The sequence below is a fragment of the Sciurus carolinensis genome, chromosome 4, assembly GCF_902686445.1.
Source record: "Sciurus carolinensis chromosome 4, mSciCar1.2, whole genome shotgun sequence".
Taxonomy (NCBI): Eukaryota; Metazoa; Chordata; class Mammalia; order Rodentia; family Sciuridae; genus Sciurus; species Sciurus carolinensis.
The window spans coordinates 96,673,154-96,689,297 of NC_062216.1; the positions used below are offsets into that span (position 1 = coordinate 96,673,154).

A 16,144-nucleotide genomic window follows, 5' to 3' on the forward strand; every position below is an offset into this window, starting at 1 on the left:
AAGTCCACCTCTGTGTTCAAAGTTTCTAATTCATTTTTGGTGCCCTGTTCTTCAGTATGAACAATCAACCAACTACCAAGATTCTGAGCAAATATAATGATAGATAGGAGAGTGGACAGAAAAAGTGTAGGAAATAAACTACAGAGAGAAAACCTTTGTCCTTAAGCAGTCAGAAAAAGGAATCATGAAACAAGGATACAGACAAGGAACATTCTGACAACAGGTATATTTAAAAATTTTAAATGTGAGCAGAAATTTAAAATACTATAAAATGGTAAAAATATAAAAATCAAAAAAATCTCTCAATAAGTGAAACTTTGAAACAAAAGGTCCAAAGAAATCTATTTTTGAAAAGTAACACTTCTAAATGAGAGAGGTATGTCAGAAATCAGAGAAATAACTTGAGATTTGCTCTCAGTGGATGAAAATGATATACCTGATGTGTATGAGTATTTAAGTGTCATTAATCTTTGCAGTCTCAGGTACAAATCAGATTATACCAATATTTAAAAGAGTAATCATTAGCAAGTTATGAGATATTAAAATAGTCAATGAAATAATGCTTAAGAAACAATTAGTAAGCCTACATTCTATTGGTATTGATAATGGATAATTTTTACAATTTGGCATTCAGTATCATACACTGGTAGTAAATAAGCTGTAGCTATCAGTTGTCAACACTTGCTCAGTTTACAAATTTATTTTTTGGTGCTGGGGATTGAACCCAGGGCCTTGTACATTCTAGGCAAGCACTCTACCACTGAGCTACATCCCCAGCCCAACACTTGCTCAAAAGTTGAAGAATGAGGACAAAGTCATTATGGCCTCATTACCAAAGTGGTCAAAAAGAATACCTTAACTAAGGTAGATAAAGTAGCAAGTACAGGACAAATTTAAATTTTATCACCTTTTAAAACACTTAACATATTGTCTTACTTATCACAAGGACCACAATAGAACACCAGATCACTAAAGCTAATAAGTTTTAATTTGCAAACAGAAAAGATTAAAATATAAGGGATTATAACTATTAGGGAAATGAGAAAGGGAACAAGTAAACAAACCTCTACTTCCTGCTTTAAATACCTGCATTTACTCACAATCAATTTAGAGACCGTATGTAATAGCTCATAATTATGGATAATTATGAAGAAGTCATTTAACAAAAAAAGTGAGAGAAAAGAACTTAGGGAAGAATTTGGTAAATACGTACTATACTCTATCCGTTTCTTTCAGTAAGACAAAGAAGTATTTATATATTCAGGTAGTTATGAAATGCCTTTGTACTTCAGTCCCATTTACAAGCTCTTCCCAGTAAAATATAAGTTCTTTACAAAAGATCCATAAAGGGGTTTTAAATATCTATGGATCTTCACTCCATCTCTTGCAAATGTATAAATATGTACATGTGCAGATCTTCTTGTAAGGTATGCTTCTACTAAAACATCCCAAAACTATCTTTAAAAATTTATCCTGCAGGGTTGGTGATTTAGCTCAGTGGTAGAACACCTGCTTATTAACACACATAAGGTCCTAGGTTCAATTCCCTAGGTTTAATTTTTTGCAAGAACAAAAAATTACACTGCGTCAGGAGAAAAGATCATGTCCATTCATTTTCATGAGTATAAGAATAATTCATAGTTCACAGTCTTTATATTTGGCAATACAGTGATCTTAAACACTCCCATAAGCCAGGTATAGTGGCACACACCTATAATCCCAGTTACTTGGAAGGCTAAGGTAGAACAGGATTGTCCAAGATTAGCCTGTAAAATTTAGCAAGACCCCATCACAAAATAAAAAATAAAAAGGAATGGGGATGTGGATCAGTGGTAAAGCACACCTGAGTTCAATCCCCAGTGTCCAAAAAAAAAAAAAACTCCCTTCAAACACGACTATTATGTTATCCCAGTTAATGAATCCTGTTGTTGGACTTACATTAAAAAAAAAAAAAAAAAAAAAAAAAAAAAAAAAAAAAATCAAGAATTGCTCGCACTATTTAAATAAGCATTTATTGTGTGCAGGAGAAAAATAAGATTAAGCTAAAAATCCTAATACAGTAGGAAGCATAATGGATAAAGACCCTGTTGAACTTGAGGACCCATTATTCCTAAACATCAAATTTTGCTTTCAATTATTATACTTTGTTTTGGACATAAACACACGAGGCCAGGAACTAATTCATTTAACTGGGATACTAATAAACCTAAACCACAAAGTACCTACTATGAACTGAAAAGAAATCTGTTAAATAGTGAGTCACATCAGATTCTCTATCTTGAGAACACTATACTAACATTTAAAAGCACAGAGAAAAGCCGTGGGTAGTGGTATGCACCTGTAATCCTAGCAACCTGAGAGGCTGAGGCTGAAAGATTGAGTTCGAGTTGAAGGCCAATGTGGGCAACACAGTGAGAACCCATCTCAAAAAAAATAAAGTTATGCATGGCTGCAGGGTTTACTGCTGAACCCATACCCAGTTCAAAAATAGTAACTTTTATGGATATAAAACCTTTTTACCAGCTTCCTAAGTTTACTCAACACCTCAGAGAAGAGAATTGAAACAACTCTCTGCTTTAGCAGATTTACATCTATTTCTCCATATTGCAACAAAGTAGTTTTGAGGAATCTTATTCAGTCATAAAGAAAAATGAAATTATGGTATTTGCAGGAAAATGTATGGAATCAGAGACCATCGTATTGAGCAAAGTAAGTCAGATTCAGAAGGTCAAAAGTCTTATGTTTTCTCTCATATGTGGAAGCTAAAGAGGAAAAAGGGAAAGAAAGGTGGGAGTGATCTCCTAAAAATCAAAATGAGATCAGTAGAGGAAAGGGATCAAGAGATGGGAGACAGGGAGGGAGAAGGGAAGTGCTCAGGAGTAATATTAGCCAAATTACTGTTATATCGTGTGCATATATAAATATGTATCAACAAATATGTATCCCATCATTATGTACAACTAATGCACCAATAAAAATGTGGGAGAAAAAAATCAAGATCTAAGTACTTGTTGTGCTTGTTGTTAATGACCTAGTACTGCTTCTAAGGTCCTCAGTAAATAGAACTAAGTTAATAAATTATTTTTGAAAGCAAAAAATTGAGAAATAAAATATTAAGTTATTAATGAGAAAGATATACAAACTTAAAGTATGAAGATTGAGATGTTATATGCTTCAAATGAACACCAAACTCTGGTAATGCCTACTATACTTCATAAGAGCATATACACATACACAGAACCCTGCAGTCTTCAGAATAAGGGGCGTGGAGGGGAACAACCACAGCACCTAGTATTCATTAAATGCTATGAGCCAGGAACTAAGTCTTTGAGATATATTCTTAGCTGAATTTCACAACTGTCCCATGAGACTGACCTATCATCATCATCATTCCCATTTTACATGTGGGGAGACAGTCTTTAAAAACAAACAAGAGAAAGAGATCTTAGAGGTAAAGTAGCTTATCTAAAATCAAATATTAAGTGGCAGCATCAAACCTCAAACACAGGATTGCCTGACCACAGTCTACACTTTTTGATGACTTAGAATTTTGCCTCTTCAAATTAACGTTAGAACCCAGGAGAAAGCTTAAACCTTACTGAGGGTGGACCAGGGCATTACCTGTGTATCTCCTATTGTACCTTGTATTATTACACATGTAGCAGGTTCCAAAAAATGCCTAACTAAAGGAAGTACATGCCCTACTGCAAAAAGAAAAGCTTCAAGAAGAATGTGTGATTTGGTCCACTGAAAACAGATTAAATCTTTTAATTAAAAGGATGTATATCAGAGGAAAGTGACCCTGAAAGGAACTGTTATATATAAAAATCTTATTTTAAAATAAGAGCATGAATCCATGAATAAATAATCAAGTATTATCAGTAATGAATTCTAAAAACTTAGATATCTTACCTCTCATCTAAATGTTTAATCAAATAGGAACAACAGAAGGTGCAGGTAACTTTTTTATTGAGGCACAACAAGGCATTGTAACTTGCCTGAACTTGAGGCAGTCAGTTTAGTAAGCTCAACGTTAATACAGTTAAGGATTAAGTGCAAACAATATACATTCACAGCTTGACTAGCGAGGCTACATCACAATTTATAAAGTGCCAGATTAGTGCTAATTGTCATTCAGCTTGAAATTTTTCACCTAGAGAGGAAAACAAAAAAGAACTTCCTCCTTCCTCTAGGACTACTTTTTCTCCAATCCTACTAATTCGAACACCATCCTTTTATTGTCAATTCTGTACTGACTTTCAATCTTGATAAAGAAGGTAGCCTGAAAATGTAGAGTATTTCCAGCTACTTCCATAAATTGCTCCCCTGTGCAAACGTAACCATATCTGGTCTCCCTGGAAGAGTTGAAGAATTGCATGATTGCTAGCAGTTTCATGGTCTGGAGCACCATCATTGGCATAGGCTGATACCAAGACCTCTTCATTCTTCATGAGGTTGACATACAGTGGCACATTCACTGCCAGCTTCAGCATATGGAAAATGAAAACATAAGTGCCATTCACTGGGCAATTGAATCTACCAAGTTGAAGATCAAAAGTCTCTCCCAAGTTATTCAGAAGAAGATCAAACACAATAGGTTGGTCTAAAGTTCCAGGGGCCAGGTTAGAGGTTCTGGCTGCTGAGAAGGCAACTCTCATCTGCTGAGGCAGGGGATAGACGTGTACTGGCAGTATGGTGGCTGCTGGGTTTGTCACTGGCACATCCACAGGGGTCATGCTACGGGAGTCTCCTTGTCCAGAGTCACCACTATTAAAGGTTTCGTTGTCTCTTTCTGGGCTGCTCACCTGAGAAGAATCACTCCACCCTGCTGTTTTATTAGCAACAGTGAGTTTCTCATAATGAAGCAGTTAGCTTTGAACACAATATTTAACATTAGTCGGCTACTGAAACACAGATAAAGATACATTTTATAGTAAATTCCAAAACAAAAGCAATAAAATGTAACTAGCTTATACTTTTCTAGATTTTTCTGGCAATAGGCTTTATAATACTATTCTGAAGCCAGAAGGAACCTAAATAATCTTGTCTAATTGTCTTTTTTTAAGAAGTGGTCCCTGAGAAGGTTAGATAACTTACAAAACTGGTTAAGATTAGCAAAAACTAAACCAAGTTTAAACATTTTTTACTTCTGTATTTCTCCCATAATTCTCACTCAGTTAATTCCTCATGATCCATCTTCTACTCAAAGTAGTGAATATAGAAATAAAATAAAACCTAGATTAAGAAACCAACTTTTAGGACTACTAGCTACTAGCCATTCAGAGATATTTTTATTCAGTACTAAACTTCATGATGAATGCTTATTTTTTATTTCCAAGTTAATGTGACATCAAATAATATTAACGTTTTAGGTGCCATACAAAAATAATGCTTAGGCCAGGCACAGTGGCACACATCCATAATCCCAGCAACTTGGGAGACTGAGACAGGAGGTTAGAAAGTCTGAGGTCAGCCTCGGCAACTTAGCAAGGCCCTAAGCAATTTAGCAAAACCCTGCCTCAAAAAATAAAAAAGGGCTAGAGATATAGCTCAGTGGTAAAGTGCCTCTAGGTTCAATCCCCAGGTCCAAGCAAAAAAAAAAAAAAGCTTAGATATAAGGCAAAGATGTTATAAATATAGGTTACTTTCTCAAAATGGAAAGATTGTTTTCAGGTTGAGGATTTAGTTCAGTATTACTCGTAAGAAAACTAAAACTTCAAGATAATGCTGGAAGAAATATGTTTTGGGGAGAGGTTGACAGAGGGTGCAGAATGAACTAAAATTATGCTTTTGGTAAACTACTCAGTTAATAATCCTTACCTCTTGAATTTGCTCGAGGACCACCAGATGTCGTCCCTCCTCGCTTATAACACTGTTGGAAATTATCCTAAAATGAATACATGAATATTCATCGTGGCACCAAAAATGCAGAACAGATATTAGTTATTAAACAGGATTATTAGCTGCTAAGTCTATAAGATTAAAGTCCTTCTAATTCTTTATCTGACCTTCCCCAGCAACCATCAAGAGGCTCAGATGTTCCCAAACACCAGGAAAAACAAAGCAAAGTCAACAGTGGCAATATTCACTTCACCTGTTAATTAACCTGACCAATTAAACTGCAAAAACAGTAAGTCACGTACAAAACACTATGTAGAAGGTACAATACTATGTAATGATGGCATTTAGAAATGTGGCATGGTCCTTTGTCCCTCATCTCAATATAAGAGGACATAAAGCAAGAACAAGAACATAGAGCCAGGTGAGATGGCACATGCCTGTAATTCCATTGGCTTGGGAGGTTGAGGCAGGAAGACTGCAAGTCCGAAGCCAGCCTAAGCAACTTAGCAAGACCCACTCTCAAAAAATAAAAAGGGTTGAGGATGTAGCTCAGTGATTAAGCATCCTGGGTTAAATCCCAGGTACCAAAAAAAAAAAAAAGACTTCTTCAATCTTGTTCAATCTATAAATCAAACTGTGAAGACTGTTTTTGTTATGTTTTTGGATAGGGAAATTGAAAAGAATTATATTATGTAAGTGTATATTGCCTGGAAATATCATCCAAAATAGTAAGAATAAATGTTCAGATTCCCAAATATGGAGGAAGCATCTCCAAATAACCCAATGAAAGAATAATTGGTTTTGTAACTAAATGAATAAGTGCAAGTTAAAAAAAAGGGGGGGGGGCAGAAGACATGACATGCAAGAATTATTAAGACTCCTACTCCAGAAGCCCAGACTCTCCTTTACAATAACAACCATTATCGGTTTCTTATATTTTCTCAAAGAAACTCAGAGAAGAACATAAAGGCAATAGAACACTGATATTAAAAACAAATACTTCTATTAATGAAGTTTACCTTCATCAACACCCTCCCCAAGTATAGTCACTGGGGGTCATGTAATAACAGCTAACATTTGCATGCTTAATACACACTCAGCACTGTGGTATACACATTTATATATACAGTTAGTTCATCTGATCCTCAAAATATCTCAGAGAAATCCTCACAACCCTCAGAGTTAGATGAATAAAGGATGAGTCCACATTTAACAGATAAGGATCTAGAGCTCAGAAGTCTAAAGGAACATACCTAAGGTCACAAGGCAAGAGAACTGATGAAGTAAGAGATCAAACACACACCATTTAGAGTCCAAGATGTGTTCTTCACTCCTTTTCAATCCTGCCTCTATACAGACATCTACCCTACCTCATAAAATGGAAAGTTCTAGAAGAACAGGTATTTGATATATTAACAACAGAGTTCAGTATGGCACAAATACAGATGCACCTTGACTAATGATGGGGTATGTCTTCATAAATCCATCATAAATTGAAAATACTGTAAGCCATGTAAGTGTACAAGAGAAAATTGAACACTTCCAGAAAAACTGACCACTTTCAAAAATGTTTAATATGCAATTTGTAAAAAAGAAACTAAATAATCAAAATTAAAAAAAAGAAAATATTGTAAGTTAAAAAGCATTTAATATATCTAACCTACTAAACATCATAGGTAAGCAATACAGTATACTACACAGTATTACTGGTTGTTTACCCTCATGAATGCACGGATGATTTGCAACTATGGCTTCCTGCCACAGCCCAGGATCATGAGAGTATCATATTGCATATGACTATCCCAGAAAAAGATCAAAATTCAAAATGTGAAGTAGAGCTCCTACTGATTGTACATCACTTTCAGTCATCATCAAGTCAAAAAAAAAAAAAAAAAATCATTAAGTCAAACCACCCTTATTTGGGGACCACCAGTACATATTCAAAAAAAAGTTTATAAAACTCCAAAATTGAAAATACTGATATGGTATAAATTTTTATCGAGGATGCCAATGACCATCTATCTCTTCTTGGTTGGTAAAAATAAATAAATAAATAAAGATTTTTTTTTTGATGGTGCTGGATAAGTGAACCCAGGGCCTCATACATGCTTAGCAAACAATCTACCACTAAGCTACACCCAAGACAGCGGCACCCCCTTTAAAAAATAAAATAAATTTATGTCCCTATATGACCAATAACAGGAAGTTCCAAGGTTTGTTAAAGCAGAATGTCTAAAATCCTATCACTCTTCTATCAGATGTAGTGAAAAAAATCTATTGAGTTATTACAGTAAAATAAATAAATAAAAACATAATTTAAAGGGGAAAAAAAGAGCTTTGATAGTTAGGCAAGCTAAGTTGAAGGCAATATGGTAAAGTTAAGATCATGAGCTCTGGAGTTAAGAAACTCACATTTCAATCCAAGTTCTACAATTTACTTGCTGAGGGACCTTAGATAAGTAGGTAAGTTATTTAACCCCAGCTCCTCTTACAAGGTGAAGGAGTAAATAGGCTAATGTGAACATGATTACTAAAGTCCTTAACACCTGTAAATCCCATATAACCAGTAGCTGACACTTATCTTCCTTAGATGATTGGGAAAGGTTCCAAATCAACCCTCCATAGGACTTAAAATAGTTCTAGAACTAAGAGCACACATGCACAAAACAGATTATTACTGTTATAGTTTAATCACCAGTTTAACATCAACAACTGTACCACTATTCAACTTACCCTATTCTTAAAACAACTATTCTTACTTACCCTTTGGGAGTAAGGTGTTCCAGGATATTCTCTAGCTTGGAACTGCAGCTGGCTATAATTTCCATTGGAAATTGAAGGTGGTCCTCTGTAAGTATCAAAACCTAAGAAATAAATGAACAATAAAATGATGAACAAACCATACTAAATTAATGTTCATATATAAATATGTAATGACAAATCTCACTATTATAATGTAGCAACAAAAAAAGTGAAAAATAGCATACTAAATTATACCACTGTAAAAGATAAACTGACCCTATATTGTCATCATTATATTTATGACTTCTTTAAGCAACGACATATTAAAATTACTTCCACAGTAAAATAAACATTTATAAAATATCACTGACTTTAAACAAGTCAGTTTAGAAATTTGCTACTACTGGATTACAAGTGGGGGTTAGGAAAAGGTGGTGGTAGGACAATTTAGAGGTACTTGAGGTTTCTGTCATGAATATATTTCTAATACTAAACAGTAATTAAAATACTTGAAATCATAACTAAAACTTAAGAGAATATCACTATCATAGTTTCAAATTGTGTTCCTGTATATAGTCTGATTAGACAAATAATTAGAAAAATTGATATTGTCTAATTGTGATTTTTTTTTAACAAAGTCAATTAACAAAAAAAGAAACTATTCAAATATGAAAGCCAAAATTTATCCTAGAAGAACAAGAGGATCAACCTTTCTATTGAGTAAGTAGCAGGATTAATTTACTCTTCATACAAGAAGTTAGTTCTGTTATAGAGAACAGGCATATTAGGTAGAAGAGCCCCCATTACATTACAAAGGGTAATGACAAAAGAAAACAAAGTCAGGTAAAAACAGTCAGATAAATATACAGACAAAATAATTCAGTACAATTAAAGTTGACTCACAGCATACCTTTATAACTGCCAGGGGACCTATAGGAATTGGTCAGTAATCGCCCACCACGAGTACATCCTCTCACAGATCCCCGGCTGTTGACAAATGGCTGAGCAGGTCTCGGAAATACATTCGTCTGTGCTGGGTAAAAGGCAAGGCTACCATTGCTTACTTGAACAGTTCCATCAGGATGATAATTTGAAGCTTAAGGAAACAGTTAAGAGTTAAATGGTAATAAAGGTCCAATACTCTTTACACTAAAAAAAAAAAAAAAAAAAAAAATCAATAATCAAAACCTTTAATACATTTTCTCCCTTTAAAAAGAAAATGATTTATATGTGTGTGTATGTGTATGAGAGAGAGAAATGAGTATTATTATTTCTTATAAATGAAGGAAATTTGACACAAGCTACAACATGGATGAACCGTGAAAAAATTATGCCAAGTGAAATAAGTCAGTTCCAAAAGGACAAATACTGAATGATAGATAAGGCAGCTAGGGTAGTTTATACAGACAAAGTAGAATAGTGGTTTTCAGGGGCTGGAGGGTGACGAGAAGAGGGAGTTAGTGTTGAATGGGTCTAGTTTCATCTGGCAGAGACAAAGTTTTTGAGATGGATTGTGGTGATGGCTGCACAACAACATGAATGCAGTTAATGTCATAGAGCTGTGCATTTTAAAAATGGTCAGAATGGTCAGTTTCAAGTTATGTATATTTCACCACAATTTTTAAAATAATATGCTAAATATTTCAGGCCAGGGAGTAAATGAGTCCTAATTCATAGAATTCATAATTGAAAAAGCATATGACAAAATATTGTCTATGTAATCACTTGCCTTATATTTCAACAAAACAGATGAGAACAGAATGAGGTCCCTTGTGGCTAGGGATTTATAATTATTATCTCTTCACCATTTTATTGAAAAGTACCAAAAAGCTGGGCATGTTGAAACACACCTGTAATCCCAGCTAATCAGGAGGCAGAGGCAGGAAGACCACAAATTTGAGGCCAGTTTGGGCAACTTAGTGAGCCCCTGTCTCAAAATACAAAATAAAAAGAGCTGGGTATGTAGCTCAGCAGTAGAGCACTTGCCTAGCAAGTGAGGCCCTGGTTCAATCCTCAGTATGGAAGAAAAAAAATGCTCAGTTCACTTGCTCAGGCATTAAGTTTTAGAAAACTGAACGAGAGGCAGAAATACCAACACTAAAAATCTACAAGAGATTCTTGGAGAAAAAAGTACAAAGTTGCCTATTCTTCCATAATTTAAAACAGCACAAAAGGTCAAAATAGTCTCCTTTCTCTTTGTCAACAGTATAATAAGCCTAGTAAGTTTATATTACTTCTTCATATTACTCAATGTTGTATATAAGAGGGGAAAAAGTCAACCATCTGTCTGTGGTGAGAGTTAACACAATGATTTCAAAATCTTCATGAACTGGCTGTGGTAGTGCACACCTGTAATCCCAGCTGCTTGGGAGCAGCTGAGGCAAGAGGATTGCAAGTTCAAGGCCAGCCTCAGCAATTTAACAAGGCCCTTTCTCAAAATAAAACATTAAAAAAAAGAGCTGGGGATGTGGCTCAGTGGTTAAGCACCTCTTAATCCCTGGTACAAAAAAAAAAAAAAAAACTTCAAGCAATCAGCTAGATAGTGCCCTGTCTACCTCAGTAGAGTGCTCAAAGCAATTAGATTTTAAAAAATACAACCTTACAAGGTGAAATCAGCCATCTACGTTCTACCTCTCTACAACAGTTAAAAGTAATAGGTGAACTTAACTAAACAGAAACAAAGACACGCAGTGCTTCTCAACACTTTAGAAAGGCTTTCTAGACAGGAAAGAAAGTCTAGAGTATCACTACAGACTTTCTTTCCATTTAATTAGTTGTTACCAAAATCTTCAAAATATATGCAAAGATCTTACCAGTTTCTTGAGACACGACAGTTGGTTCTACATGTATAGCTGGCAGTTGGCACTGGGGTGGTGTTTGTGTACTTGCTGTAGTAAAACTTTGATTATAGCCAGGTGAATAAGGGGATTCTTTTATTTCTTGTTCTTTCCGTGGAGGCAGAGGTGCATTAACATTAAATACCTTAAAAGATAAGGGTAAATAAGCCACTTGTGAATATTCATAGAAAATGCCTAAGAATAGCATCTATCAAAAACTCTATCATATTTTGAAATTTCTATTTGTGCAAAGGACTTGTACAGACATTTTTCCAAAGAAGATAAAAGACAAATAAGCACATAAAAATATAATCAACATGTTTAGTCATTAGGTAAATGTAAACCAAAATGAGATGCCTGCCACTTCATATCCATTAGGACAGCTATTATCAAAAGACAGAAAACAAGTGGTATCAAGGATGGGAGAACTAGAACCCACAAGCATTGCTGGTGGGAATGCAAAATGATGCAGCCATGAAAAACAGTACAGTGGTTCCTCAAAAAGTGAAACATAAATTACCATATGATCCACCAACTTCACTTCTAGGTATGCACCCAAAAGAACTAAAGCAGGGACTTGAATAAATATTTTATACCCATATTTATAGCAGCATTATTTATAACAGACAGAATGGAGAAACAACCCAAGATCATCAACAGATATGAATGAACAAAATGATGAATACATAAAATGAAATATTCTTCAGCCATAAAAAGGAATGAAAATCTGATGCATGAACCTTGAAACAGTATGCAAACTGAAACAAGTCAGACACAAAAGAACAAGGACTACATGATTTCACTTGTGTGAGGTGCCTAGAACAGATAAATTAATTGATACAGAATATGGAATGGAGGTTACCACAGGCTGGGAATGGGGAAGAATAATGAATTACTATGAAATGAGTACAAAGTTTCTGTTTGGTATCATGAAAAAGTTCTGAAAATAGTGATGAGGGTTGTACAACAATGTGAATGTATTTAATGCCACTGAATTACATACTTTGAAGTGATTATAATGGTAAATTTTATGTTACATACATTTTAAAAAAGAAAATTCCATTTGATTCCAGACAGAACTGACACCAAAGAGTAAATGTTAATCCTCCTATTAAGCTATCATAACAAGGTTTACTGAGAATAAAGTTATATAGGAGAAAAGGATCCTTTCTTAAAAACTAAAAATAAATAATTTATCACTTCCTGAATTTTTACTGGCAGGAAATAACCTTCCAGAATCCTGGTCAAAATTTATAGAAGAACATTTCCATTACCTTTGCTTTCTTATCTATTCATTTTTCCTTATGTGACATGGCATCTGGTACTATGTATATTTATTTTTCTAAACCTCCCACTTCCATAATAAAAATGCAAACTTCTTGAGCATAGACCTTTTTTTCATTGCTATAACCAGATATATAGCCAGATTATGATCTGGCTTCATAACTACACATTTAATGAATGAATAAATGAGAACTGATCTGAACTTGAAAGACTTCAAAACAGGCAGAACACTGACAGAAGCATAAGCAAATAGGTACCACGCTAAGAATGGGCAAGGCAAACCCATCAAAGGACTGGTCTGACAGGTTACACAAGACTACAAAAGATATTGTCAGGCAAAGGACTCTATTTCATTTTGTAATGGATCACTGTTTGCTTTTAATTAGACAAAAGAAAAAGTAAACCCAATGTGGCAAAACTTTGTAGGATAGACTGTCAGGGAAAGAGGAAAAGCAAGGAAACAAAGATATTCTAAATGGCCAAGCATGGAGTGATAAGATAGGTGAATTCAGGTGTCAGAGTTCACCAGCCTATCCCTACACTGTGCCTGCTTCCCACTGCCACTCCACTGGCCCCACTCAACATCATCACTCCAAAGGACCTGGAGTAGGACATTGAGCCAATTAGGCTTAATAACCCCTCTAGAGACTGTTTCATGCTACTGTGTTTAGAGAATAAATGTATAAATCTAGCTGCAATATTATCCTAAAAAAAATTTTTTTAAGCCAAGCATTGTAGCAGACACCCATAATTCCAACAATTCAGGCGACTGAGGCAGGAGGATCCCAGGTTTAAGGTCAGCCTCAGCAACTCAGCAAGACCCTGTCTCAAAAAAAATAAAACAGGGGTGGGGATGTAGCTCAGTTGTAGAGTACCTCCAAGTTCAATTCCCAGCACAATCAATCAATCCATCAACAAAGTTTTAAACTGCTATTTGTAAAGGAATACAGAAGGCAGAACACCAAACAAATCTGAATAAATCTCTAAGAACCAGGATGAAACCAAGTGAAAGCTTTAATAATGATGGAACACTCAAGAATGTGCCATGAATTTCAGGTTACTAATGCTATGGAACATTGCTAGTACCCTATTAGTAATGATCAGTAGTATTAAGCTGTTCCTAGAAACAGATGTTTTTCACCTACACATATCTTTTTTTTTTTTTTTTTCTTTTTTCTCCGCAAGGGACTGAATCAATCACACATTTGTTTGTTTGATGTGGACTTTCAGCTTTGCCTGCTGATTTTCAGAGTGGGAACAATGCTCTGATAAAACAACCATTTAAAATCCTAGGGACTGGGGATTTAATACTGCTCTATCACAAGCAGTATATCAACTGGAGAAATGTAAATTCTACCCACCCAAATAAGAATAATACAAAAGAAGGCAAGATTGTCACATAGCACTAATAATAGATGTAAGAGAAACAAAGACTCTTAAGCAGAATAATGAACTGTGATCATCATTCTAGGTTCATACTCACTGTCTGCATGGCTTGAAAGGGTGCTGTGTTAATGGTTATTGAACTAGTACTTGCTGGAGGTGACTGGAAGCCCTGTTCAGAACCCTTTGCCATGGGAGGATTTGGAGAAACTAGTGAAGACGGTGGCTTGCTTGGGGGAACTGCTGCCTGCAGAGAAGAAATGCAACATCAGCCAATCACCTGCCATATAACAAGCAGTTAAATTACTCTAAACCCCAAACTGGCACAAGTCAGCAAGTTCTTTAGGATGACATTTGGACACAGGAATGCAAGAGAATAGCTTTTGCTTACAATTTCAAATCTCAATTGCTGAGGATGCACACTAGTATTTGCTTTGCACAGCTTGCTGACTAAGTGAAAGAGTCTTACTAATAATCAGTCAAACAAATGAGGGGCTGACCTTTTTACAAGCACCTAATCATTTCTGAGCCCCGAAATGCCATTTTCCAGTTAAGAATCTAATGTTGTTCCAAATTTATAAAACGGAATTGGGTTTAAGAAAAATCTTGGCTACTTCCTTAGTGTTAATTTTTCTGTTTTGAAGACTTAGAGGATTTCTGAATCAGCTAACTAAAAAGAGAAAACCAAACCTGATCTATTTTAATTAATTCTTAACTAAGGAAACAAGAAGTTCTTGACAGAAAACATTATGAAGACTTAAAAAGACAGTAAATCCCAATCCGAATTAGTTATGAAGCTGACCCCTGTGGGTCACTTGGTAATAGTCACTACCTACTTTTTTTTCTTCCTTTTTTTTTTTTTTTTTTTCCAATGCTAGAGATTGAACCCAGGGATGCTTTACTAATTAGCTACATCTTCAGTCATTTTAATATTTTATTTTAAGGTAGGATCTCACTTAAGTTGTCAAGGCTGGCTTTGAACTTGAGATCCTCCTGCCTCAGCTTCTCAAGTAGTGGAGATTACAGGTGTACACGACCACCACACAGAGCTGACTTGTCACTTTTCTTTTTGAGAGTACTAGAAATTGAACCCAGAGGTACTTAACCACTGAGTCACATCCCCAGCCCTTTTTATTTTTCTATTTTGAGACAGGGCCTTGCTAAGTGGCTGAAGCTCACCTGACATTTGTAATCCTCCTGCCTCAGTCTCCCAAGTAGCTGAGATTACGTGCCCAGCTTCTTCCCTCTTTTCTTTAAATGAGGAACCAAATCTCAATTTGGACCAAGGTAGCACCATAAAAACTAATGATTGACTATGTCTTCTTTTTTAAATATTTTTCTTAGTTGTCAATGAACCTTTATTTTTTTATTTATATGTGTTGCTGAGAATCAAACCCAGTGCCTCAAACAGGTCAGGCAAACACTCTACCACTGAGACACAACCCTAGACCCTCCGTTTTCTTATATTATATAACGAATATTTTTATATAATAGTGCACCCAAAATAAAACTAAGAGTTGATAAATTGTCCTCCAAAATTCATTTTATCCTACTATGTCTATCTCAAAGATTGGCTTAAATAGCAAAATCTATAACTCAGAACTGAAAGCACAGTTTGTAATCTCAGCAGCTCAGGAGGCTGAGGGAGGAGGATCACAAGTTCAAAGCCAGCCTCAACAACTCAGCAAGGCCCTAAGCAACTCAGCAAGACTCTGTCTCTAAATAAAATATAAAAGAGGGCTGGGGATGTTGCTCAGAAGTTAAGCACCCCTGGGTTCAATTCCTGGTATAATAAATAAGTAACTAAATAAAAGAACTGAAAGCACAAAAAAACCTTAATACTATCAGAATACTTTGGTCAAACTAGCCAAAAAAAGAGTAACTCACAACTGAATTAGCATTAATCTTTTTTTTTTTTTTTTTTTCAGGTACCAGGTATTAAACTGAGTCACATCCCCAGTCCCTTTTTATTTTGAGACAGGGTCTTGCTAAGCTGCTTAGGACCTCACTAAGCTGCTAAGGCTAGATTTAAATTTGCAAATCTCCTGCCTCAGCCT

General features: G+C 35.3%; 1 protein-coding gene across 16 annotated transcripts in view; it reads right to left on the reverse strand.

Annotated features, from left to right (window-relative positions):
* Positions 1-3,952: 3,952 nt before the first annotated feature.
* Positions 3,953-16,144, reverse strand: part of Caprin2 (caprin family member 2) — a 41,571-nt gene continuing 29,379 nt past the window's right edge. For 9 of the 16 annotated variants that reach the window (XM_047548467.1, XM_047548466.1, XM_047548458.1 and 6 more), the window contains 6 exons: positions 14,188-14,334; positions 11,397-11,565; positions 9,494-9,679; positions 8,605-8,705; positions 5,821-5,887; positions 3,953-4,828 (listed from right to left, as the gene is read on the reverse strand). In XM_047548467.1, coding sequence (XP_047404423.1) covers positions 4,260-4,828; positions 5,821-5,887; positions 8,605-8,705; positions 9,494-9,679; positions 11,397-11,565; positions 14,188-14,334 — 1,239 coding nt within the window. In that variant the 3' untranslated portion in view covers positions 3,953-4,259. Of the gene's footprint in view, positions 4,873-5,820; positions 5,888-8,604; positions 8,706-9,493; positions 9,680-11,396; positions 11,566-14,187; positions 14,335-16,144 lie in introns of all 16 variants that reach the window. The other 7 variants (XM_047548461.1, XM_047548455.1, XM_047548468.1 and 4 more) reach the window with 5 other exon arrangements.